At 40.6% G+C, this 27,440-nt stretch overlaps 1 protein-coding gene across 7 annotated transcripts in view; it reads right to left on the reverse strand.

Annotated features, from left to right (window-relative positions):
• Positions 1–17,209: 17,209 nt before the first annotated feature.
• ANO5 (anoctamin 5) overlaps positions 17,210–27,440 on the reverse strand; it is a 63,213-nt gene continuing 52,982 nt past the window's right edge. For all 7 annotated transcript variants that reach the window (XM_059848300.1, XM_059848298.1, XM_059848297.1 and 4 more), the window contains 5 exons: positions 25,745–25,875; positions 23,990–24,195; positions 22,954–23,135; positions 21,808–21,913; positions 17,210–20,955 (listed from right to left, as the gene is read on the reverse strand). In XM_059848300.1, coding sequence (XP_059704283.1) covers positions 20,734–20,955; positions 21,808–21,913; positions 22,954–23,135; positions 23,990–24,195; positions 25,745–25,875 — 847 coding nt within the window. In that variant the 3' untranslated portion in view covers positions 17,210–20,733. The remainder of the gene's footprint in view (positions 20,956–21,807; positions 21,914–22,953; positions 23,136–23,989; positions 24,196–25,744; positions 25,876–27,440) is intronic.

The following is a 27,440-nucleotide window of genomic DNA, read 5'->3' on the forward strand; positions in this document are numbered from 1 at the left end:
TTTATATAGGAACAGGTAGAGGTTTATATAGATACAGGTGTATGTTTATATAGGTATATAGATACAGGTAAAAGTTTATATAGATAAAGGTGTATGTTTATATAGGTATAGGTTTATATAGGTATATAGATACAGTTTATATGGGTGTATTTACCTCCATACCCACCTTTACTCACACAGCTTATTCCAGGCCATGTTAGGAATCCATTAGTGGAATCCTTCCACTGCTTTCTGGAAGGCATTTCATATTTTCCACCTCTTCTTTGGTCCTCTGGTTTCACACCTCTGGGCAGGCCCCTGGAACACTCAGTCTTGGTTCGTGTTGTTTGCAGCACTGGAATGAACTGAGCATATTCTGAAGAGAATTATTTTTCCTTTCAGAACCTAATAATAATAAACTTTTATCTCTTTGAAGAGAAGGGAAGATGCAAAAATCGGTATTTTTAAGTTGTAGCCATTATATGTCCCTTATTTCATTCTAAAGTTTCTGTAATGTGCTACTTAAAAAATAAAAATTGTGTTTTAAGCGAGTCCTTCTAATATTATTAAGCTCTTTCACTTGCCCAATGGGTAGCCAAATGCAATCTGTATTTTCAAAGGAAGATTCCCTGATGAAAACACGTGTTGTAGTTGCAGTATCCAAAAGGGAGCTGCTCTTTGGGTTTACAGATATATTTCTTTCAGATGTTGCCCTCTGCTGGGGGGTGAATGAAGTTTTACAGTGCCAAAGCACATTTAGACGAGACCAATTATTTTAATGTTGAAATTCCCATAATGACCCATCCACGTAGAATTTCAATAATTCCTTTCAACATTGTAAAAGAATTACAGAGTGCTAGAAAATAATTCATAGTAGTAGAAAAAAAATTATAAATAAACCACACGAAATGGAAATGTTGCTAATTAGCATCACACCACAGCCCTGATTTCTGCACCCCAGCAGCTGCTGGATGTGGTTTGCAGCACTGGCACTGCCATTGCAACCCTGGAAGGTTTTTTTTCCCAGAAGAGGAAAAGCTGCACAGTTACATAAGCACCTCTTCCCCGTGCCTCATGGCTCCACTGTGCCATTGCAGATGCTCAAAGGAAACCCACATTAATAGATTTTTCTGAGAGGCAGCAGGAACAGAATATTGTTTTGCAGGGGTGCATTAAACGGGATTGGATTGTGTAATTCAAGCCTTTCAGAAAGGCACTGAGTCCTTTTCTGAGCTGGAATTCGAGGCTCTAAAGCCTGCTGGGCTTTGTTTATTTATGCTGTGCAAGGAGCTCTGGCCCTTTTTTTGGAAAGCTCATCCCTGGCATGGCTTTGATGCTATGGCTGCTAAGTAGCAGCAATAGGTACGAGCAAAATAATGGCATTTAATAAAGAAATGATGACTGACTTGAAAAAGAGAAATCATTTATCACATCACACCAAAAGGGAGAAGAAAAGTCCAGATGGCACATTCCTGGTTGTTTCTCTTCCTAGAGCAGAATTAGATAGTCCTTAATTGCATAAATATGCAAAACAGCAAGCAACCCTGATACAGTGAAATTCTATAGTGACCAGGCTCTGCTGCTGAAGCAGTCTGAAATAGAGATTTTTTGTCTATCAGATGGCACATCCAGATATTACTGAGTCATGTCCTGATCAATCTCAGCTGGTTGGGCTTCACATGACAGCAGTGAACCAATCTCATCAGTTCCACAAGGCTTGTGCAGTCCTCTCAGCTTTTTAAACATCATATATTGAGTATTTAACCTTGGTAGAATGAGCCATTTCTGCAAGAAACAGCACATAACTTTAATCAAAATTGTTTATTGATAGTTATTTTTATAACCAACACCTGTCCTAGACAGACCACTCACAAAAGTGCACACAAACTTCAGGGAAATCACAATCAGCTCCTTCCTTCCACTGGTGTCAGAGGTAAAGGGAAGTAGGAAGTTATGCAGAATATATAAAAATATATTTATGTATTTATAAATATATAAATGTGTATATTAGATTTTTATATAATAAATAAATATATATTGGCAAAGATATAAATATAAAATATATTATAAATATATAAATATATATATAAATAGGAAGTTGTGTTCCAGTCCAGATAATCACTGCTAAATGTTCACATATTGACCAGGAGGAAAGAGATTCAGCCAAAAGTTGCTAAGTAAAAACTGTGGCTCTGAAATGGCTCTAACAATACCTGGGGATGAGATGGTGGAGTCCAAGGTGCTGCAGATGTCTGTGTTCTCCACACAGAACTGCAAACTTGTTGTTTCATCTGAAATCCTGCAATTAAATACAATTTTCTTCATGTCATTGGATTTTCTTTGGAGTGAATCTTTACCTGTCTTTTTATTTCTAGAGATAGTTCATTTTTACAAATTTTGAACTGAATTATTTCAAGAATTTTTTTTCAAGAATTTTTTTCAAGAATTTAACCTCTTTCAGTGGTGAAGAATTACAGGTGTGATTCTTGGCTCGTTTTTTCTCATTGCTCTGTATCTAATCCCAAAATTTTCTACAATAACCCTCAGAACAGTGCCTAAATATTGTATAGCTCTCTTAGAGAAGTTCAAAGTCAATACCCCAATATAAATCCCTTCTCTTTAAGTTTTAGTTTTCCTGAAGAAAACTACACAGTAAGCGAAAATTTTCATCATGGTACCTACCAGTGATTAAAAGATAGTAATTATTTAAATTCTATTTTTGACCTTATCTTTGCTGTTGATTCACTGCAAAATGAATTTTCTCTTTCCCAAGTGTCATGTAAGCAGAATTTATGAATGGACTTTTATATAGGTATATAGATACAGGTATAGGTTTATATAGATACAGATTTAGATTTATTGAATTTTATGATTCATTTGGAAAAAATCAGCAAAGATGTGTAACTTTAACTTCACAGGGTCATACATACAAAGCCTAAGAGATTTTGTCATTCCTGTTTACAGAAAGGTGACAGAACACTGCTCTCAATAATACAGTGCCATCTTCAGGGAAAAAATCATGTGCTCAAAATCTCAGTTATGCCATGAAACCCCTGTGTGTAACACAGACCTCTGGTACTGAGGATAGCATAAACATGCCTCAAAAATATGAATTATGATCTAATTATTGCTCCTGTTTATGGCAGCTGTCCACTAAACCCACTGGAATTTGATGTCACCTAAGAACAAAGCAATTTTTTACCTTCTTTGGGACTGTGGAACTGCAAAATCACACAGCAATGCCAAAATAATCATCTTGTTTACCAGGCCACCAGAAAGAAGGTTTTCTGGAAGAAGCAAGAGCTTTGTAAACTCTTTTTTTAGCAAACAGTTTATTGGAAAAAAAAAATCTATCATTAAAAGAAAAGATTGAAATAAAATCTTGTGCAGAATCTTGACTTGAGAGGCAGAAAAACGTGTCCAAAAGTTTGGTTTAAATCAGGAATTTTCTCATTCTCCCTGCAAATTTGCAAGGATCACTTCCTGAACAACTTTGGTGGGATTTCTCTTGTTCTCCTGAGTCAGGATGATTCTCTGCTGGACAATCCCTTGAAAAACTGCACAACAGATCACTTGAGGATTTAGAGAAAACTGCACAACAGATCATTTGAAGATTTAGAGAAAACTGCACAACAGATCACTTGAGGATTTAGAGAAAACTGCACAACACATCATTTGAGGATTTAGAGAAAACTGCACAATAGGTCACTTGAAGATTTAGATGTTGTGTCCATGAGCTGACACATTCAAGATGTGTCTATGCTGAATTTTGCATGCCCAGCTGTAAAGATTCCTGAATCCAAGTTGGGTTGACACCACTTTACAGATAATTTTGCCTTTTGGAGTCCTATCCATCAGTGTCCAAAGCTGTATTTCATGCCATGGGCTGTGCCTGTGGCTCCAGAGCCAGGCTGGGAGCACAGGTGGCTCTGATGTCCTGCTGGGGAAGGTTTTCCACCACGGTGTCCAAAGGAAGAGCTGTCACCTGCTGCAGAACTCACAGAACTTACTTCTGCTTCCTCCCAACCTGTGATATTCACATCTTTAATCCCCTGAACTGCAGGCCAGGTTGGTGACTGGTGTGTCACACAACACCCATGGCAGAAGTTGAACTGCTGGATCAGATGTTGGCTCTGCATTTCTTCAGCAGCACAATTATCCTTCTTATTCTGTGCCTGAAAGGGAACGTGCTTTGTGACACCCTTCACAGGGGGCCCAGGGTGAGGGAAGAGATGAGAATGTTGGCTCCATGATTCAGAAGGCTGATTTAATACTTTATGATATATATTGTGTTAAAATTATACTAAAAGAAGAGAAGAAAGGATTTCATCAGAAGGCTGGCTAAGAATAGAAAAGGAATGGATAACAAAGGTTTGTGACTGACAGAGACAGTCCAGACAGCTGGACTGGGATTGGCCATTAATTAGAAACAACCAGAGACCAATGTTGGCTCCATGTTCAGAAGGCTGATTTATTATTTTATGATATATATTGTGTTAAAACTATACTAAAAGAATAGAAGAAAGGATTTCATCAGAAGGCTTAGCTAAGAATAGAAAAGGAATGAATAACAAAGGTTTGTCTCTGACTGAGACAGTCTGGACAGCTGGACTGTGATTGGCCATTAATTAGAAACAACCACATGAGACCAATCCCAGACCCACCTGTTGCATCCCACAGCAGCAGAGAATCATTGTTTGCATTTTGTTCCTGAGGCCTCTCAGCTTCTCAGGAGGAAAAATCCCAAGGAAAGGATTTTTCATAGAACGTTGGTGACAGTGCTTGGACTGAAGCACGCTAAAGAATGGATGTGTCTGGGCAGAGCTCACACATTCACAGGCCCCCTCTCAACCAGATTGTGCATTTTTGAAATAAAAATCTGGAACTTCAGGGCCCCCATCACAGGGAAAAATGGGAAAATCCAGCAGGAAGCTGGATTTGCCAATATGAAAGTGGCTGTGGACTTTGCAAAGCAAAGCAGCTCTTCCACTGCTCCAGCTGTGGTTGATATTTGGCAGCTCAGTGCTTGCCAGTGGGGCTACTCCTTCCAATGCCCTTATTCAGGTGCTAGAATGTTCTTTCACTGCTTTGCCAGTGGTCTGACAGGCACCAGAAATGAAATGTGGTAGGGCACAGGAGTTTCACACATTTTCCAGGGCAGTTTCTAGTTTTAAACCAAACTGGAGGTAATTTGCCCAGGGATCTCTGCACCAACATAGATGATGAAATATTCTAAAGACATGCAACAAACTCCAGTCTTTGGGGTTTTTTTTTTTGTTGTTTGTTTGTTTTTTTAATGTAGGAGTATCTTGTGTCTAAGAGTGTAAATTCTTAGTGTTCATTCTAACAGAGCCTGGTTATCAGACATTCTAGCTCACCTTGAAACTGTTCCTTCAGCCCTCTAGTGGTAAAAGGACTAGGTAAACGACTAGAACTGCAGTCAGTTTTATGTTCTGTTGGTATTATTTCACTGTGGAAAAAAAAATCACTGGATGATTTGCTGCTACTATATAGGACTGCTCCACGGCTGGAAATTTTGCTGTTGTGTTCCAAAAAGATTAATTTATTTCCTCCATCCTGCCTTCCTTGTCTAAAACCTAGCTCATTTTTAGTATAAACAGATAGATTTTTAAAAACACCCCAACAAACTGATAAAAATCCACCCAGCAGCAAATGCCTTTTAAATCATGGATGTAATTATTTTCTCTTTTTTTTCTTTGTTTTTGGGGTTTTTTTTCTGTAGAGAAATTTAACAGCATTGAATACATTTCTCTTAAAAGTAAATGGAGGCTCCTATATTCTTCCCACATATTCCAGGAACATCTGTTCCCCTGAATTCCAGTGCTGCTCCATGAGTTGCCTGCAGAGGATCCCAAAGGACTGGGAGCCATCTGTCATGCTGCACAGACAGAAATGCACCCACCTCTGGGGCTCAGGCACAGCTCCCTCAGTACCCAGGGCAGCCCTGCAACACTTGGTGAGTGGGGTGCAATCACCCATCACAAAATTCAGCCAAGCATTTGTGACTGCAGCACGTTATCTATTTTTTATTAAGGATTAATATCATGAATCTGTCATTACATTATTATTATTATTCCGGGGTAGCCATCACTGGGTTGTTTAACAGCTTTTAGGCAAGAGTCAGTTTGGTCTCAGTGACAGTCAGGTCTCTGTTCACTGCATGAGAAACCTTGTGAGAAATGTAAAAATTGAAGACTATCATGGTGGCTTTTTATTGCAAGAGTTAGAAAATCAGAAGCAGTTTTATAAGGCTGGAGTAATCCTTCATTTTCTGTTGACTTGTCTCTTAGCAGTGTTTTAAAATGTATTAAGAAAAGTCTGGGGAGGAATTTCCATTGATTCAGATCAGAAACTGCTCTGATCTGAACAGGGCTTAAATCCACTGTGTGCTTTCAATTGCCAGAGCACTCAAAGAGATACCAAAAGCAGCATCAGATGGATCATTGGATCAGGGAACTATTCCTGGTGGGGGAAAACAACCCAAGAAAACTCACAACAGATATTTGGGAATAATTGTGCTTAGTACAACAGCTACTGCTGTCTGAGGTGGTGGAGCAGGTTCTGGGCTCCCATGTTGGGTCTGAGACTGATATTGCAACCCAATTTTGTCATTTAGCTTCAATGTGCCTCAATTTTGGGGGTTTATTCTTCTTTAGGATAAATATTGGTTTTTCAGTAGACTAACACAAAATAGAGTAAATGCTGTGTAACTGCATGTGGATTCTTTTATACAGAAAGTTGTTTCCCTGAGGAGACAGACTGACATATTAGAATCTACATCCACAAAAACAATTTACTGGTGGACCATTGTGTATTTTCATGTGCTAAGCCATAGCTTTTCTCTGTGGGAGGATACTGAGACAATGAGTAGAGCTCATTGTGGCTAAAAGTAAATAAGAATGTGTTTAGTTGATGCTTGGGGTTAGTGGAGTCTGTAGAAAGTAATTGTCATGCTTTCCCAGGAAAGAAATCTGAGGGAGACTTTCATCCATCCCATTTTTTCTTCTTTGGTTTCATCTCCTGACAGGCTGACAGTCATCACACGAATTCAAGGCTGAATGGAATTCATTTATTCTCTTGAATTTTCTTGGAATTAGCATCAAATTATTGTCTCCAGTATGGACCCAAACCAGGAGGATCTGAAATCTGTGCAGATTTCCCATGCCATGCTTTTACACCTGCATTAGATGACACTACCCCACGTTAGCAGTGCTGGCATGCCTTCAAATGACTGATGCCTTCATAAAAACACTCCCATCCTTGTGTTCATAATATAAAATCAGATCCTGCCTGTTCTGGGAGCACAGAAACATGGAATCATGGAATCATTGGGGTTGGAAAAGATCTCTGAGGTAACTGAGTGCAACTCAGAATGCATCTGACTCTCTGAGACCTCCTGTCCTCAGCAGCCCTGGTTTTCTGCTGTCCTGTCCTCACATCAGGAGCTGTGAGAACTCAGCCCTCCCCTGCAAGTTCTCCAAGGCTTTCTTGTCAGCAAACTTCATTTCTGTCACGTCACCAACATGCCTTTTCCTTCTTCCTTGTTGTGCCTCTTGTATTGTCCTTTAGAATCCTGCTTTTGGTAAAGGATTGTTTTGAAAATTGTAGGGAGCTTGTAAGGCTGGCATGTTCACATTTCTGCCAAATGGGACCAAAAGGGGTTCAAAAGTGCTCATGAAAGGAAATGAACACACACACACACACAAATGAGAATTGTAAGTCTCATTTTGTTAGAAAACAGGGCTGAACCCACCAGAGTTAGATGCTGCTGTGCTGATCTCATGTTTCATGAACAGCAGAAGTTATCTCTGATATTGCTGCAACTTTTGAGGGACATTAACAGCAGAAGCTGTCTCTGGTATTGCTGCATCTCTGGAGGGACAATGTGTGTGTCTTCTCTAATCCACAAGGCCTTACCTCTCTCAGAAATACTTCAGAAGTGCTGGGAACCTTCTTTGGAGAGCATGGCTGTGGGTTTGAAGGTAGAAATGTCCAAGTGTTCCTGTTCTTGCAAAGACTGTAGAAGATTTTGTGGGAACCAAAAGACATAAATGCTATTCTTGTTGACATGTGGAATGCTTCAGGTGTTCCTTCTCCCCCAGAAACATTAGAGCAGCAGATAAATTAGGAGGACAGGAAAATATCTGCTTTATTTAAGGGCTCTGCTGATGACCTCAAAGGTGGTTGCATTGAGGGAGAGAGGGAAGATGAGGATGTCACACAGACAGATTACTTCAGGACAAAGCACTCAACCCATCCTTTTAAAAATACCTGTGAGCTCTAAATGGAACTAAAAATATCAAGTTCTTGGTTCAGACACCTTTTCTAAAAGTCAGCATTGAGCTCAGATTTCATACACATTTCATTTTATAATCTGCTGTTTAAGTGTAAATATTTTACATCTATTTTTTTCTTCTTACTTGTTATAAATAAATCATCACAGATCTGGAAGATCAACTAACTGATTCCCCTGGAGAAAGTCTGCTGATTTTTTGTGTGACTCAGTCTCTGTGTGACCAGTTTAGGCATTTTTAGCTATTCCAGTGTTTCTTCTGTGGGGGAGGTGAATTTTAATTACCCTGTTTGCAAGACTTGGAAGTCCAGAAATTCAAGAGACTTGTGCTGAACCTTTGTCCCTCACCAGGCTCAAGGTTTCCTTGTCTGGAGCTGCTCTTTTCATCCTGAAAACCAGGACAAGCAATTCTATCTCTTGGTTTTCTTTCCAACAGCCCTCACCTTAACAGCTGACATCTGCTGGGCCTTTTATTGAATTTTGTCTGATTATTACAACTCATTCTGCAGTTGAGTCACTTTGTGACTCCTCTTGGGCCAAAGATTTGCTGTTGCTTCCCTTTCCTCCTCTTTTATGGGCAGTTCTTCCCTGGCTTTGTTTCTTTCCAGAGCTGGAGGAGTGACCAGCAGCAGCTCTTGGGCTGTCCCTGTGTGCTGTGAGGAGTGATCAGAATTCCCCTCAGTGCTGTCTTTGTCTGCTGGGAGTGTGATCCAGGGATCCCACTCTGTTTGCCTAAGCCAAATACTAAAGTGCAGGCAGAAAGCTCTTGCAAGACAATGCTATTTATTCTGTTTCAGTGCCACAGAAACTTCTCAATCTGTCAGAGAAACACCTGCTGGAAGGGGGAAAGAGATAAATGCCAAAGTCTCTGCTGTGTGTTCCTGCCTGGTGGAGCAAGAGGCACATCTCTGCATGATATTCAGAGGAATATGCCAAGGAATAATGTGCAAAGGAATTCGGGATCTGCCCATCTGTATGGAACTAATTTCAATGTGCCCGTGGCATTCTGCCAGCTGAGAAAGACTCCACAGAATTCTCACATCCTCTACTGCTCTCCTTTCAGAAGTAATGCCAGCTCCTCCAAAAATTGTCTTACCATGGGTTTGTCCTGAAGCCCTGCTGAGGTATTTCTTAGCTGCTTTATCCATGGAAAATGTCCATCATGCTCCAGCCAAGCAGAGATCAAGACTGAGACATGAATAAAAATGGAAGAAAAGGGAGGTTGCAAGCACAGTTTTGTTGCTCTTTGCAAGATGTCCTGAGCTCACACCTCAGGTAATTAATGCCTGCAACACCTGAGATGTTGAATTTAATTGTTTTCTTGTTCTCTCACTTAATATTTTCCTGCATTTCCACATTATATGTCTTGCTTTTTACATAATTCCAATAAAATCACAGAAAAAAGGACCCAAATTTTATGGCAGTGATTTGAATGGTTTTTTGCAAACATCATTTTTTTTCTCCTTATCATGATGGACTGAATTTTAGGTACTAGTTTTCCCTAGTTTTGTTTTGTTTTGATGTGTCTAGTAATTGGTCTGAGACTGCCAATTCATCCACAATTCACACCTGCCATGATGTTACATATATATATATTTTTTTTTTTTTTATTTTTTTTTCTGTGGATATGTTCTGGCTTCTGAAGTGCTGAACACATCAGAAGAATTACAAAGTCTAGATTTAGTGCCTTTACAACAGCAGACTTAATAGTTTTTGGCTTCCTGTTTGGAATAATCATGTAATAATTGTGGTGTTTGTGAGGGTCTCCAGGAGGAGGTGAGAGATGAGAATCTGACTCCTTGTTCTCAGAAGGCTGATTCATATTATTATATTATATTATATTATATTATATTATATTATATTATATTATATTATATTATATTATATTATATTATATTATATTATATTATATTATATTATATTATATTATATTATATTATATTATATTATGCTATACTAAAACTATACTAAAGAAAGAAAAAGGAGACATCAGAAGGTTTTACAAGAATGAAAAATAAAAGCTCATGACTGACTCAGAGTCTGACACAGCTGATGGTGATTGGCCATTAATTTAAAACAATTCACATGTTTGGCTAAACGATCTCCAGCCCACATTCCAGAGCAGCAAAACATGGAGGAGCTGAGGCTTCTCATCCTCCCAGGAGAAGAAATCCTGGGAGTTTTTCAGAAAATATCACAGTGACAAACTACCAAAGCTCTGAAATAAATGCATATCCCCAAAGTGAATGGCTGGAAAGCAAGTCATCCCAAAAAATCCATTCTGTCTGTCCTGTTCTCTTTCCTTCCAAATCCTTTTTTACTATGAGGCCTCACTGGCTCATGAAAACACCTTTCCCTGGAGGAATCCTATCTTAAATAAAAGTCTCCACTGAATCCATGTGTTAAATCAGTCTCATGTAACTGAGTCACTCCTGGTGCATTGAGATGTTCTGCTTTCACAGACACATTTCCTTGGCAGGATTCCCTCCTCTTTCCATTTGTGACAAGAATATGAATCCCTCTCCATCACCAGGACACACCATAAATCTTTGGGAGGCACTTTGGGAGCTGCTTAGCCTTGCACCTGAGTGCTTTTCCCATCTTTCCTTCTCTCATCTCTTGTAACTCGTGTAGAGGTCTCCAAAGGGTCCCATGAGTTGTTGGCTTGCCTTTCAAAAGCTGCCCTGTGCTCTCCAGCACTCCTAACAGATTTCAAGATGATCCTCATGAATCCTGATCCACTGAAAGGGTGGGTGACCAGTCACAGAGCCTGAGGGAGGTGGAAAAATATCACCAGGGAGGGATGAGAGAGGAGGATCCTCTCTTCAATCTCTCTGAGGCACAGAGGTGGTCAGAGAGTGCAACAAACCAGCCAAGAAATATGACTTTAAATACAGGACTGTCTCCTGAGTGCCAGCACTTTGGCAGGAAATCTCACAAACTATTCACCTTCAGGAATTCCTCTCCCATACCACAGGCAGGTTATCAGCCTGAGAGCAGACCCCCCCTGAGCTTTTTGGAGGGGGCTGGAGGCAATTTCTGTTTCACATATGTGTTCCTGTTCTTTCAAAGTGCTCCATGCTTCATCCACCCCCCTCCCCTGCAGCAGGATAAAAAGCAGTTCAGAGACCCCAGCAGGTGAGGAATGTCCCTTTCTCAGCACAAGTGGGATGGCAGATGTCCCTGTCAGCTCCATCACCCCCTTCTCCAGGCTCTTTCATATTTCACTCCTTGCTGTTTCACAAAAGGTTACAGGGACACAAATAGGACAACATAATGTTCAAATTTAATGTAATTCTAAACAGTTGGGAATATTGCTAAACATTGGGGCCCAATTTAATACTCTTAATAAACACTTGACCAAAATGCAATTCCATTTTTTTGTTACAAAGTGAGCACGAGCAGTAAGTTTTTCTTCCTGCTACTATTAAAATACCTGATACTTCTCAGGATTTTTAATTATTAATTACTCTGAGTTTAACTCTCCAGGTAATCTGAATAGGTCATATTATCTATATTATTATATCACCATGTGCACTTAAAATCTGTCTGATACTATGGTCACACAACAACTCTCACATGGAAGTGTCTGAGTGTGGTAACTCAGTCTTGCAGAACAAGATGAAAGACTGAGAATTGCAGGAAGTAGTAAACTTTTTGTCTTTGATGATAACAAAAAATCATTGAAACTTCCATTCTTAATATTTTAAAATATTCCCCAAATATATTTAATAACCATTTAGAAAATTTCCAAGTATTCAAAGCTTTTTTGGTTAAAAATCTGCTGATACAGATATTTGTTTCTAATGAAGAATTCTACTCTAGAAAAATTTTGTTAAAATAACAATGATCTGATGTCACTCTCTTATGCTAAACAATATCAATCATTTTTCAGGTTAGAGGCTTAATTATAAAGTTTCAAAATGACTGAATTTTGTGCATTTCTGCACCAAATATGCACCAAACAATTGGCATTTCTTGCAGAATGGAGAAGCTTGCCAATGCAGCCTCATGGGAAGTTGTGATTGTTCTCACCACAACAGGATCTGAAGTTCCCTTGTTCAGCATTTGGCCCATCCTCATCAGACACCTCAGGCCTGTCAGAACCCAGGACATCCCTCTGGCTGCCCTGGGGGACTCCAGACCCTGGCAGGAGCTCAGAGACCTTGGCACAGAGTCAAAGACTCCTGTGCCTTGGATTTTAGTCCATGGAAATAATTCCCAGCTCTGTGTGAAGAGTTACAAGCCACAAGGGTTTGAGTAGAATGACAGTGAATTTATCACAGGGTGAAAAAGTAGAATTTTGGGGATTTAGAATGGGAGTTCAGGAGGCAAGAGGGAGGAATCTGGGTGTGTCCTGTCCTTCTTCTTCTTCTCTTCTCCTTCTTCTCCTTCTTCTCTTCTCCTCCTTATTCTTCTTCTCCTCCTTCATCTTCTTCTCCTCCTTCTTCTCCTCCTCCTTCTTCTTCTCCTCCTCCTTCTTCTCCTCCTCCTTCTTCTTCTCCTTCTTCTTCTTCTCCTCCTCCTTCTTCTTCTTCTTCTCCTCCTCCTTCTTCTTCTTCTTCTCCTCCTCCTCCTCCTTCTTCTTCTTCTCCTCCTCCTCCTTCTTCTTCTTCTTCTTCTTCTTCTTCTTCTTCTTCTTCTTCTGCTGCTGCTGCTGCTGCTGCTGATGCTCTGTTGGTGACACTTCTGGATTGGTTTAGAGTACAGACAGACTGTCTAACACAGGTGATAGGAATTGGGAAATTATTGTAAATAAAGCACAGGTAGTTCTTAGTATAAAAGCCAACAGCACCCCAAGGGCAGGGACTGTGCCACAACCCGACCTGCTGGACAGAGCTCAGCAGGGCAGAGAGAGAATGGAACAGATAAGGGAAAATAAACAACCTTGAAAAGCAGAACTGACAAATCTCAACTTCTTCTTTGGTCATGGGACTGGGAAAAAAGAGACTTTCTAACACCTCAGGGTCATCTCACACCAGAGACCTCGACACCTTGCTGCCAGGACTGTCTTTGTGCCCAGGAATGAGCTCAGTCCCTGCAGTGACAGAGATGTGACAGGCAGGGATGGGTGGCGTGTGCACAGGAGAGGGAGCTGCTCTCTGCACCAAGAGGGGTCTGGGTGCTCTGGGGGGACATTTGAAGCAGAGTTTGTCCAGCATTGAAAATGAAGGATTGCTTGGCAGTTAATTTCTTCCAGGTGCAACAGCAAAGAAAATCCTGCTTTTCCCTTCTCAACAGAATCAACCTTTCAGATGCCCCCTTCCAGTTCCTGCACTAACTGCTAACACCTGGGTCTCTTCTCCCAGGCAAGGACACCTGCTGACAGACTAACATTTACATTTAAAGCTTTCTTCTATACAGCTGAATATTTAAAATTTCTCTACAAGTGCTGGCTTCAAGCCAGTCTGGTGCCTCAGCTTTTCTGTCTTCTCCAGTTCATGAGGCCTCACACTTGTGTTTATTCACCTTCCTCCTTCTGAAGATAAAGTAATTTATAACGACTTCAGATTTCCTTCCTATTTTCAGTGCCCTGCACGTGTTCAGCACACAACCCCAGCACTGAATTTATAGCAGAAGTGTGAAGCAGGCTCTTTGCCTGCTTTGATTTCCTCTACCCATGTCACCTCCCTCAGCTCTAATCACAGCAGTGACCCCATTAACTAGATCATCATCTTTTTACCAGTCCCACAGAGAGTACTTTTAGTTGATGAAAAAGTTGGATGTTGGTACCTGGTGACTCAATAGATGGTGGCATTTTCTAATTAAAGCACAAACCATTGTGACAGGTGGGTTGCAGCCACAGGATCATTTGCTATTTCCACCTAATTGCAAACAAAAACCCAATGAAAAAGCATTTATTGCTTACCATAAAACACACAGGATCATTCTCCTTTGGTCAAAATATGAGACTTTTTTGCTATTGCCTCCTGTGCTGCTTCTGAGAAAGCTAAAGAGCTGTCATTGACACTGTGTGAAAGGGGAAAGCAGAGAATCCTTCCTGACTGCAATGCATTAGTGGCTTGCTTAGAGCAGCAGGAACTCGAGATACCTTAAAATTAACAGATTGCTATTACTATAGATAAATCTCTTGGCCTACCTATTTCATCTGTTTGGTTTTTTCCCCTGGATCTTTGTTACAGAGATTCTGAAACCTTGGCCACATCTGAAAACAACAGTACACCTTACACTGGGATAGATGGAGACAGAATTTCAGCTGAGGAATAATGTGTAGATGCCACCCCCAGGGACCAGGCTTACCTGTAGCATTACTGTTTGCTAGCACTAGTAATGGGCTCCTGTCAGCAGAAATGTTTATTTGAGATAACCTGACAGCACAACTGTCTGCTGTGAAGAGGTAACATGGCAGGGAATCTGCCCTTCCTCTCAGTTTTCCATTCTGTCTGGAGTACTTCTATTCCTTTTTGATAAACCCATTAAAAGAGCTGTTGAGCAAGCAGTTCTGGAACATTCCAGCACTGTTTGTATTACACTTCCCCAAGCACTAGCTGAGAGAAATAAGCATGGGAGATGCAAGGATCTAGGAGCCATCTGAGCCAGAGCTTTTCTACCTTTGCAGCTTTTCATTGCTGAGGATGGTGAGGGCCAGGCAGAGCCACAGCATCAAGGGTTTCAGACTGTGGTTAAGGAAGGGCTAGCATAACAACAAGGCTCATTTATTTAATGCCTCCTGATGTCAGAAGCAGTTACTGTGGCCTCTGCATCTTTCAGCACCCAAACTGAACTGCTGAACAGTGTTGGATGCTTTGAACACCCAGGGGCCAAGCAAGGTCAGCCAGTGATTTAAATACAAACGTTTCTGACAAGCCAACAGCACTGGTTTGTTGAGGAGTCAAAAAGAATAATTAAAAAAAAAAAATTCCACCCTTATCAAATGGTTCAGAGTGAGTCATTTCTGCCTGAGAAAGCATAGTCACTAATTATTGCAGGGGAATGTGCGTATGCACCTTCCAAAAATTGATATGGCTGCTGAATTTCACATCCTACTCATCATCTCCCAGCAGATTTCTCAGTACTTGCTCAGAAAAAACCCTTCCTGAGTTGCATCTGAATGATGTAAGTGTTGTGTTAAGACAATGATTATTTAAAACCAGGATGAGATTTAATTTAGCTGCTCCTTTTTAAGGACGCCAAGGCAAAAATTAATATGACCACCCTTAGGAAGGCAGACAGGCAAGAAAAAGTAGCTGTGGCTTAATGAGGTTGCACAGTAATTCATACAAGTCTGGCAATGATTTTGTTATCCTTCATATGGCAATGATCATCCTTTTTCCCCTTTTACTTCTTTCCATCTGTTTAGGGAAGGAAGGATTTTTAAAGGAGTCCTTTGTGAGGGCTCTCTTAACCCCCTCTGGACACAATCTCTTGCCACACCAGATGTTAGTGACCCCTCCCCTGTGCCTCCCAGCAGTGTGGCCTAAACATTTAACAGTAGTTTCAGAAAAAAATGTTTTTTTTAAATTAATTTTGAACATTTTGAGGAATATTAGACAAGATTTTATTTGTTTCCCAGCCTACACATCTCAAACAAATTGCAGACTTCAGATGCTGGCATATTGTTTCTCCCACATCTTGCTGTTCTTTCCCACTAATCCACTGATTATGGAATGGGTTACTTATTTTTCTACTCCTGTAAGACAACATTATTTTACACCATCTGAGATGCAAATGTTGGGAAAATGTCTTCTATTTCAGTGCTCCCTATATATTTTTTACTTTGTATAGAATAAACATGGACTTATTTTTTAGAAATACTCTTTGAGCTGGAGAGATCATATAGATTCAGAAAGTAGAATCACTGAATTGTGGTGCACAAGTTAAATGAAGGAATGAAACACTTTTGAAAGGTAGTTACTATTTCTAATCATGTGGAGAGCCAGGTGTGTACCAGAATTTCTTCTGGTGAATGTCTTCTCACAAGCTACCATGCTTATATTATATTATAAAATGTATTTTGGCTGACATTGTATCGCCAACTAAATTTTAAATTACCCATTTACTACAGGCCTTGGTGGAGGCAAGGTTTAACCTCTAAGAGCAAAGCTGGAATGCACCTGAAAACTCACAACTTTATATATAAACGTCCCCTAGATCCTGCATATCAACAGCACCTTCCTTCACCTTTTTTTTTTCTCCCTTCTCTCTTTCTTTTGCTACCATTTTCTTCTCCTTTTAATGTTTTCTCATTTTCATACTTAATTAGGTACCCTATCTCACCCCAGTAGTGAGCACAGCAGTGGTTCCATATTATATAATTACTCCTTGCTTGTTTTGATCTTTTCTTCTTCTCTCCTTTTTCAATACAGAGAAGATTCTTTAATTCATCTTATACCTTTCTTTAATTTGCTTAAATTGCATGTGCCTTAGTTTGCAATGCAAAGTTCCAAAGGAAATGTGGCAGGTGACCCTGTTCCCAGAATCCTGACAAGGTGATATGACAGGAGAGGTGACATGCTGAGATAAAACAGCTGTTGAGAGCAAGTCAGAAACTTCAAGCCAGATTCCCTCTGATTCAATCCAAAGCCCTTTCCTGGTCCCACAAGTGACTTTTAAGAAAGAATAAAATATGTACTGCAAGACTTGCCCAGTCCCTTGGGAAAGCTTCAGCCCTGCCATGTTTTCCAGGATATGCACTCCAAGCTATTTCAAGTGCCTGCATGTGAACCACTTGTGCTGTGTGTGGAGACTCCATGTGTGACTGAGAACTTGAGAAGCCACCTCAGGTCCTGGCATTGCAGGAATAAAAACTGTATCCAGATAAGGCAGGGAAAAGCAGCCTGGCTGCAAATGGATCTGTATGAACACAACACACATTGTGAGTTGCAGAAATCTGGATGAATATTCCCTTCCAGGTACTTCACTTCTTGGCATTTTCACACACAAGTTGACAGCACATTAAAAATGAACACAGCTTTATTTGCTAGATTTAGACCTTATTAAATGTGCATATTAAATGTTAGCAGAATGTTTAAAAAATTTATTCTGACATTAGTGTATCATATATATCAGCAACATACATAGCAGACAAAACTGCCACTCAGATTACACAACAGTACAAGTCAAACAAGTGGTACATGTAGAATAGGCAGAACCTCCATCTATTTTCACTCCATTCTGCAGTCAGAAACTCCATCTATTTTCACTCCATTCTCTTGCCTCAAACCGACTGCATTACATAAAAAAGTAAAAGCACAGTAAAAAAAAATCTAGGAAAAATCCGATAGTGTCTCAGAGTAGCACTCTTCTTTTGCAGTCCTTTGCTTAGAACATACCACCCTAAACCTTCCCAAGGTAAACAACCTAAACTTTAATTGCAAAGAAAAAAAATAAAAATCCCTGATTGTATTACACCTGAAAGGTCAATTTTGTTTTGTGTAACTAATTCTAACAAGGCAATCTATTGTTGCTTAAATGACAGTAATTGCAACACAAAACTTTATTCACTTTGGTTAAAGGACACTTTTAGACACTGAATCACATCAAAATAAATTATTCTGACAGTTAGACTCAGCACATCTCCAAACTGACCAGGCCTTCCTTACTTTTCTCACTGTTTAAGAACACCTCAGGAAACTCATGTGAACCATTATAAACACAACCATACTGATACCTTTAGTCAAAATACTGCTTAATGGCAAGTAGAGGCAAACTATCATGTAAAAAGGTGCCAAGACTAATTTTTTATGTGCTATTAGCTTTCAGTATGACAACAGATTCTCTTTTCAACAGTTTCTATATACAAAGAAGTAATGCTACAAAGTGTAAGGACTTGTTTTTAAGATACATATTTCTTTCAAAATAAGCTGATCCCAGGGGTTTTTCCACTTTCTATTGCATGATACAACATACACAAAACATCTGTATTGCATTAAATAGCAAGTCATCTTAAAAAAGAAGTTTGTAGGAAGCACAAAGTAGGAGTCAAAAAATCAATTCAAATTCAGGGTCTGCGTATCAATGCTGTATCCCAAACACATGTATTTCCTTATTTTCCTCCATCTTGCTCTTAAATAGCATTATTCATCCAAAACACATCTATTTTGCTGATATCTTTTTAAGGGCAGTATATTAGGACACTTTATTACTTGAAGAAACTAATCTTCCATAAGCAGAAATAGTGCATCTAACGCTGAATTTCCAAACCCGTTTTCAGCTTCAGTCAGGTTGTACATTTTGCACAGAAATATCCTTTTGCATCTCACCACCTTTCTGTTTGAAGCATCTGCCTGCACTGCAAACAGTAACAAAGCCACAACACCTCAATTAAGCAGTTTAATTAACAGTTATATGTGCAAGATGCAGCACATTGTGCAAACTGTGGTGTTTGATATGTGATTACGACCGATGGCTGATTCTCTTCTTTGGCTTACACATTAAGCAGCAGAGCTAATTTATTTACACATGCATTCCTCCAACAGATCCATCACTTCAAATATATATGAATATTCAAGAACATAAATTGCCAACAGGCTTGACTGATCAAGCAACCTTAGAGAATGAAGGTGAATAACTTACAGTAATGAGAAATGCACATCGGCATCGAGTCCTTGACTCAGCCAAACTGTGGTGTGTGCTCGAGGTAGGCACTTCATCCTTCTGCTAATAACAACAGCTCCACTCAGGACATGGATTTAAAACCCTTACAACATTAAGGTTACTCACCAAGTACTCCAAGACACAGGTGAGGCTGGCTAAAACCAAATACCCCAAGTTGTGGCGGCAGTAAACAGTACACCATTCACTGATATGGAATACAAATCTCAATTTCTGTGTGTATACTTGCGAGGAAGTATAACTTTCAAAGTGCAAAGAGAGCAACATTTCCTAATCTTGTCTGCCTTGTGTATTCAGCATGAGAGAACTCAAGAATCTGGTGTTACAACAGTCTGCAGTCTAGGCATGAACTGCTCTCCAGCAGTGCACATGGCACTGAAACAGAAGTGTGCCAAGGCAGGCATGGCTTCCTAACACTGAACAGCTCTGTCTGCAGGTTCACAGTAGCTAATGCCTGCAAGCACATTTTGGAAACAGGCACTGCCCTGCAGAGATCATTTTCAAATGCAAAGAAACAAGGCACTGAGCATGGAAGCGTTGATATGTTTTAAATATACAGCAAAATCACAAAAATGCCTACCTGCTTCTAACTAGAAAATGAGGGCACATTCTTAAACAGCTGGAAGCTAGTTTGGACAACAGGTATTACATATTTATAAACTCAGTAACTTTGTAGAAAAGCCTCCTAACAAAAAAGACAAGAAAAAAAATCCTTCCCAAAGATTCAAAAGGAGAAAAAAAAACCCCAACAGAACAACCCCCAAGCCTCAGGATACTAAGTACAAGGAAAATAACAGCATAAACATACATTATTTGGCATGCTTAAAATCTTTTGGATAAAAATCCAAGAGCAAACCATTCAGCTAAATCAACTGGTATGGTGGTCCAGCTCCCAGTGCACTGCCATGGAGTGCAGGCACACTCCACAGCATGCACTGAGGAGAGACACACAGCTTCAGCCCTTTGCTGGCATCCATTGAGAATCCAAACAAAGAAATAAATAAACAAGCAGCTTCAGCCAAAAAAAAAAAAGTCAAACATACATAATCTTCCAATGACAGTTTTTGAGAACGAGAAATTAAATAACTGTTATTCTCCAAATCATACACATAATTTCAAAACCCACTGCAATTAGGTGATTCCACAATATCTGCATTTAGAGAGTAAACTCTTCAATAAATTTAGTATCTTTAGGAAAATAAATTATGGCTTTTTTTTCCCCTTCACTATTTTTTTATTCCCTTCACTGTTGTATTAACTGAATTTTGTGCCTATAAATAATTCCAAGCGGAATTAAGCCAATACATCTTTAAAAATCAATTCCTTCTATAAAATGTATAGAAGTTCAAACCAATGCTTCATAAGACATAGTGAATATAAAAGAAAGCCCCAAACCTTAATCCTTGTATCAGGAGTGTTCTATTTAAATTACCACAGAATAAAAACAATAATTTTCAGCATTTTCCACAGCAGTGGTCCTCTGTGGTATCCTTTTCAGCCAGCTGGGATACAGCCTGGAATGTTGCAATTAGCAACAGGGAGAGGGCTTGGTGGTAAATGACCTTATCATGTCCTATGAGCCCTTTGAGGTTAACAGTCCCTATACCAGGAGTCCAAATTCTAGGATTACAAGATTACATTTACTATTCAAAGACATGGGTAAATAAAAACCAGTGCTGAAATCATACAGTCCAGTAGATTTCCTAAACTTTGAAAGCTCAGTAAAACTTTAAAAAAAAACCTCTAAAATCTTTGGACTGAAGAGAAGAGATGAACTCTCCTACAGCTTTCACCATGATGCATACTGAGCAAACCACAGATAAAAAAAGCTAGGACAAGCTCAATCCCAAAACAGCTGGCTTTGGTTACATTGCTCTGGATAGCTCCATCCTCCCTTCCGTGGCGATGAACTCTTTCTCTGTGGCTCGTTTATCACCTTGGCACAGTCTCTCCTTCAGTTTCTCAAGTTCATACTCATGTAGGATTTTTTGTGTTAAATACTTTTCACGTTTTATCTTGGCTTTCACGTCTGCAGGAACATCAGGGATCATCCATGCTACAAAGAATTTGACGATGAATACAACGTGCTAAAAAAACACCAAAAAAACAAAAAAAAAAAACCCTCATTACCAAAAGAAGCACCTCTTGATTAATCTGACACCAAATAGGTCACTTTTTGTTCACAAAAAATTACATTTCATTTGGCTGTCCTGGAGCAATACACACCAAATTAATGTATATCTAAGATGTGCACAAAGATTAAAACCCATCTTCTTATGCAGAAATTTCAATTCCAAACCATTAATGACTTAGCAAACCCAAGAGGAAAGTGTCAGGGCCTGAATCTCAACCATCACTCTAACTCCTCTGTGTGGCTTGTTAGAAAGTTCACACAGCTGTGCTGATAACACTTAGCTATGGAGAGCTGATGAAACACAGCAGGAAAAGTGATGAGATTAGCACTTGAACTACTTACTCCTTTTTCCCTTCATAACTTGCAAAGCAGTGGCTTAACACTGATGTGCCAGTGATCCAAATTATTGATTTAGCTGTTTTTAACCAATATACACCACTGCAAAATGCTGTCTGGATTTTGAACACAGTCATCTCACATGGAGCTCCTTAAGGAAAGCAAAAGGACTGTAAGTGCTAGTCCTGGTGGCTTTCATCTCTTACACTGCCATAAAGACCTTTTTTATTTTTCTGATTATTTTGATCAACATTTGCAGTCTCCTCAGCCCGTTTCACTTTTCCTACTCTGAGGTCAGCTTGAAGTTAAAAGGCCCAGTAACAGGAAACTTTTAGGCCATGAGTACTTGGTATTATCTAGGGAACAAATTATCTTATACTCCCAGCAATTCTATTTCCTGTAACATTAGTAACTATCTAGACAAATCACAAGGTAACAATGTCAGAAGGAAATTTTATAGGGAACATACCTCCATAATGATTATAAAGGCCAGTTTTGCAGCAAGAATGTGCCAGAACTGCATGGTGTGTAAGTACCTCTTCTCATGGTCTGGAGGATATCGATAGTCTCTGTACCTGCAGGAATGACAGACATGCAAAGGTGAAATGTCACATTCAGCCTGGGACAGATTACAAGCTCAGTGACACTTACAAGCAAGTACAGCTGTCACTTAAGGAACCTTTTCTTGTTTTAAATGGTCTGCTTCCTTTTGCAGAAAAAGGTTGCCTCTCAATTTGTTTCTATCTTGTGTTTGCTTAAACACCCTCACACACAGAGCACCAGAGCAGAGATGAGCATGTGTGATGTGAAATTTGGTCCACAGGTTACTTGCTTTTCAGGCAATGCTCAAATAACACAGGACAGGGTGATGGGATGGATCACAGGGTAATGGACACTGAATAAATGTGACACTCATGAGCAGATTATGGCCTGGACAGATGCAGAGCTTCATGAAAGGACAGACTTGAGTGCATGTTCTACACCACTAAACAAATGCAGCTGTTTCCAAAAGTGCTGGGGAGGTTGGTTTGGGGGGGTTTTGTTTGCTTTCAGATTTTTTCATCCAATCAATACTTTTATTTTACCCTTTCCAAAGTTCTTTTGCAATTATTCTAAAATTTCCAATGCTAGCAAGAAAGGACTACTTTCTAAATGAAAGCAGGATAGGTCTGATTTTTTATTCAATCAAGCAAAATAAGGATTGATTTTAAATACCATATCTCATTTTCAGCTTTGGGATCTAAACATCTCCTTTATTGTGCTTTCTTGCCCACTTATTCAGCCTAAAAATCTTTGAACATATAGGCTGAAGTTTGCAACTTTAGGGACATAAATCTCCTTCCTCGCTCAAAAATCAATAGTGTAATTAAGTAAACAAAAAATCCAATGAAGAAAAAACAAAATGCAAGTTAGCAATGAGACTTCTAGTGGTGATTTTTTTCAGGTGATTGTTTTTGTTACTGGCTTGATCTCTTACCACCTCCATTACCTTATCAATAGTCTAAATATTACCTCTCACACTTTAGAATGATGAGAATAACATCATTTATTTTCTAATGGACAACTTAGATCTTAATTGATTTTTATGCTGTATTCTATACAAAGTGACACCAACCTGCATATGACAAAATTTTCTGGATTCTCTTTAGGTTCATTTCTCTCAGGAAAATCTGAGATTAGAAACACTGACAAGCTGTTGTTTATGTATCCAGACATTGGTGAGTCTTCATTTTCAGAATAAGCATAGTAGTAAACTAAACGAGGAATCATATCTGATGTGAAGGCAACAATGAAAGCCTGAAAAGAAATTGGAAAAAGAAATAAAGAAACTGACATATAAAATTTGTGAGCAGATTTATAAAGGTATTGTGGCTCTGTGACTCTGGCATGACCCAGAATCTTTTAAGAAAGGGTGAGAAGCATGATTGGGGCACTTCATCTTGGTAAAAGATGCTGACTGCAGCCTCAGCACATTTTTCCTGGAAGCTTGAGGTACTTAAGGTGCTGAGGTATGGTGCTACTATGGCAGTACCTGCCAGAGGGTTTTGTTGCCTGAGACACACTAAAAAGAGGCACCTCTTGTGCTCAGCAGGCTGCTTTACAACATGTTTCCAATGAAATACTGGCATAGCATTTAGCTACCAGTTTATAAAAAATACTTGGAGCCACTGGTCCCACAGGGGCACCCAGAAGCAGAGCAGAATTCTCACTGAACAGACCTCATAGCAACAAGGACAAAAATGCATCTGACCCACAGGATTCATCCACCTTTCCTGTCCCCTACAGTTCCCTCTGGGCAATCAGTGTGCTTCATCAGACTAAGCTTCATACTGGCTTATGCCATTCCAAAAGGCTGGAAAACACACACAACTGAATGGAAGATTATGGCCAATAAAATGTGGATCGGGAGCTGCACACTGGACAAGCCAAACCACTAAAATGGTTTGATGGTATCTTTGTAGGTTATCATGATCCAGTGTTGATGGAGGAGAAAAAGCATCAGCTGGTTTTTAATTCTTCACATTTTGAGTACATGGAAGAATCAATGTTGATGTAGCACAGCCCAGTGGTTTTGGTTCTCCAGCCTGAGATTTCCCAGCTAATGCATCACATACCTAAGTGAGTAAGTGAATAAATATTAACATACTTACATTGGTGACAACAGACAGGATGGCCATCCCATTGAGGATTTCCTGCCACACTCCTATGCTATGTGCTTTTGCAGCCACAGGTCTTCTGTACTGAGTGGTCAATTTCCAGGAGTCTACACGAATCTCCAGGATATTATTCATCAGAGCAAGAAGGGGAGCCAGGGGAAAGGATGCCACAAAGAGAGTAATGAATCCAAACTGAATGACTGCAAGAGAGAAAAACAATGTGTCAAAATCTGCCCTTCCAGAAGCATCCTCAGAGTGATGGGGGTCTACCACTAGCAGACAAATGGCAAACTTCTGCCAGGCTGCACAAGTCATCTTCAGCCCTGGCCTGAGCTAAGTGACAATCAGCCCCAGTCCCTTCAGGTGCCCTTCAGCAGCACCCACAGAAATGAGCATTTGGATCCTGTGAAATGATGCTGCCAGCAGGGCTGGATACCAATCCTTTCAGGGTGCTGCAGTTCTCATATGAATGCTGTGTAACTGTAGAGGAATTGGGATGCATTCATTAATCAAATTTCTCAATTGTTATCAGGCCAGTTTTGTTCTCTTGCATCTTGTTCTTCTTTTACTTATCAACTACACACCTCACAACCTTATCTCCACCTATTGTTACTGATTTAATCAAAACATTTGTAACAATTCTATATGCAATAGTTCCATTGGGGAATGTTGACATTAGTTCAAGAATTGTGAACAGAATATACAAATGATCCTTTCAGTTGATACCAAAATTAAGGATCTCAGTACAGAGTGTGATAATCATCAATACACATCCAATACTGCCACTATGTTTCAAATAAAGGAAATAGAACTTTTTTTTTCTGGTTTAGATAGTATATAAAATAAATTCCCATACACCCGTCATTCACTCTTCCACCATTTCAGTGGTAAGTTCTTCACCTCAGATAAGCAACAAAATTCCTGCTAGCTCAGCAGCCCTCTGACAATGCTGGAGCATAGTTCTGATTCTGGAAGAGCAAGGACATGGCTGGCAACAGTGTATTCTGAGTGTATTGGTTTCACAAGACCACAGCCCTGTATCAAATTAAAGTGATACTAACACTAGCATCTCTAGAGCACTTCAAACTATTTCTGCAGAAATAAAACAATACAAAGGTTCGTTTTTTAACAAAATGTATCCTTGTAATAACTTCTTTAAAGTATCCTTTAGATTTAGCTTGGCTTCAGTTTTGGTTTCAGTTTCTCAGCTTTTGCAAAGTGCTTTTATAAGCTGACATGCTCACTTTGCCTTTGCAAATATATTCCCTTGCCCACACTCCCTCTGCTGGACTGAAGGGAAGCACTGATCAGTGCAAGACTAAAGCTGAAGGGATTCTCCTCTAGCCAGTTAATAGATCTCATGTCTGCAGTACCCATCCTTGCAGCACATTTGGCACTCATCCCATACTTAAAATTTCCACTGACATCAGCTAAGAATATGCTTTGGAACAAGAAAAGAACAGACACAGAGGCAGCTGGCTGCACTGAGAATAATGCTCCCCATTCAAATGAGGAAAACAAAAAGTCTTTGCAGTGTTTCTGTGAAATTCACAGCAGTTCAAGATGCAAAGACAGCTTTTTTTTTTTAATTGGGCTGACCTATTTAATGATTCCCAGCAGTTAATAGCTCTGTTATGCAGACAAAAGTGGTGGCATCAACCCACAACAATTAATCGAGAAAATGTTCTTTTGGAAGTGTCAGTACAAGGTGTCCTGTCCTCAATTCCAAATGTGTAATTTTAAACTTACCCATTTCTAAATATTCATAGAACAGGCCTAAGGCTCCAAATGTCTGCAGATCATGGTCTTGCTCCCAGCGACTGTACAAATTTTCAGGATTATTTCTGGCTTTCCGACGACCCCACCAGTTACAAATCCAGCTGTGTATGCAGAAAAACAGTCACAATGAGAGAAGCAGATCAGACTGGCTTGCTTGGTTAGAGCATGGTGCTAACAACACCAAGCTTGTGGGTTTAGTCCCTGTACAGGCCATTCATTTAAGAGCTGGACTTGATCCTTGTGGGTTCCTTCCAACTCAGAATATTCTGTGAAGTCAGAATGACAGAATGACTGGGTTGGAAGAGACCTCCAAGACCATCGAGTCCAACCCATGCCCCAACAGCTCAGCCAAACCCTGGCACCCAGTGCCACATCCAGGCTTTGTTAAACACCCCCAGGGATGGGGACTCCACCACCTCCCCAGGCAGGCCATTCCAAAACTTTATCACCCTTTCTGCAAAAAACTTTTTCCTAATATCCAACCTGTATTTCCCTTGGTGCAGCTGGAGGCTGTGAGCTCTGGTTGTGTCAGTGCTGCTGCAGACAGAGCCCAGCCCCAGCTGAGCACAGGCACCTTTCAGGAGCTGTGCAGAGTGATAAAGTCACCCCTGAGTCTCCTTTTCTCCAGGCTGAGCACCCCCAGCTCCCTCAGGGGTTCCTCACAGGGTTTGTGTTCCCAGCCCCTCTCCAGCCTCGCTGTCCCCTCTGGATGTGCTCAGTGTCCCAAGGTCCTTCCCAAACTGAGGGCCCAGAACTGGGCACAGCACTCCAGGTGTGCCCTCCCCAGGGCCAGGTACAGGGGCAGAATCACCTCCCTGCTCCTGCTGGCCACACCATTCCTGACCCAGGCCAGGGGCCATTGGCCTTCTTGGCCCAGGGCACTCTGCTGGCTCATGTCCAGCTGGCTGTGACCAGCACACCCAGGTCCCTTTGTGCCTGGGCACTGTCCCCAGCCTGCAGCACTGCAGGGGGTTATTGTGGCCAAAATGCAGGACTGGGCACTTGGACTCATTAAACTTCATCCTACTGGACTCTGCCCATCCCTCCAACTGTTCCAGGTCTCCCTTCAGAGCCCTCCTACCTTCCAGCAGATGGACAAATGCTCCCAGCTTAGGATTGTCTGCAAATTGACTGAAGAAAGACTCAATCCCCTCATCCATGTCATCAATAAAAACACTGACCAGAGCTGGCCCCAGCACAGAGCCCTGAGGGACACCCTCAGGTGGGTGCAGCACCCTCACCACCACTCTCTGGGCTGGCCATCCAGCTCTGAGCCCAGCACAGAGTGCTCCTGTCCCAGCCCTGGGCTGCAGCTTTTCCAGGAGGGAGCTGTGGGAGACAGTGCCAAAGGCCTTGCTGGAGTCCAAGCAGACCCATCCACAGCCTTTCCACATCCACTGGTCATAAAAGGAGACCAGGCTGGTCAAACACGACCTGCCCCTCCCAAACCCTGCAGGCTGGCTCTGATCCCCTGGCCATCCTGTAGGTGCTGGGTGATGACACTGAGGATAAACTGTTCCATCACCTCACTGGTACTGAGGTCAGGCTGACTGGTCTGTAATGACCAGGATCCTCCTTCCCATCCTTGTTGTGCATGGGTGTCACATTGGGCAGCTCCCAGCCACCTGGAACCTCACCAGTGAGCCAGGACTGCTGGAAAATGATG

Source organism: Haemorhous mexicanus, chromosome 6, assembly GCF_027477595.1.
Source record: "Haemorhous mexicanus isolate bHaeMex1 chromosome 6, bHaeMex1.pri, whole genome shotgun sequence".
NCBI lineage: Eukaryota > Metazoa > Chordata > Aves > Passeriformes > Fringillidae > Haemorhous > Haemorhous mexicanus.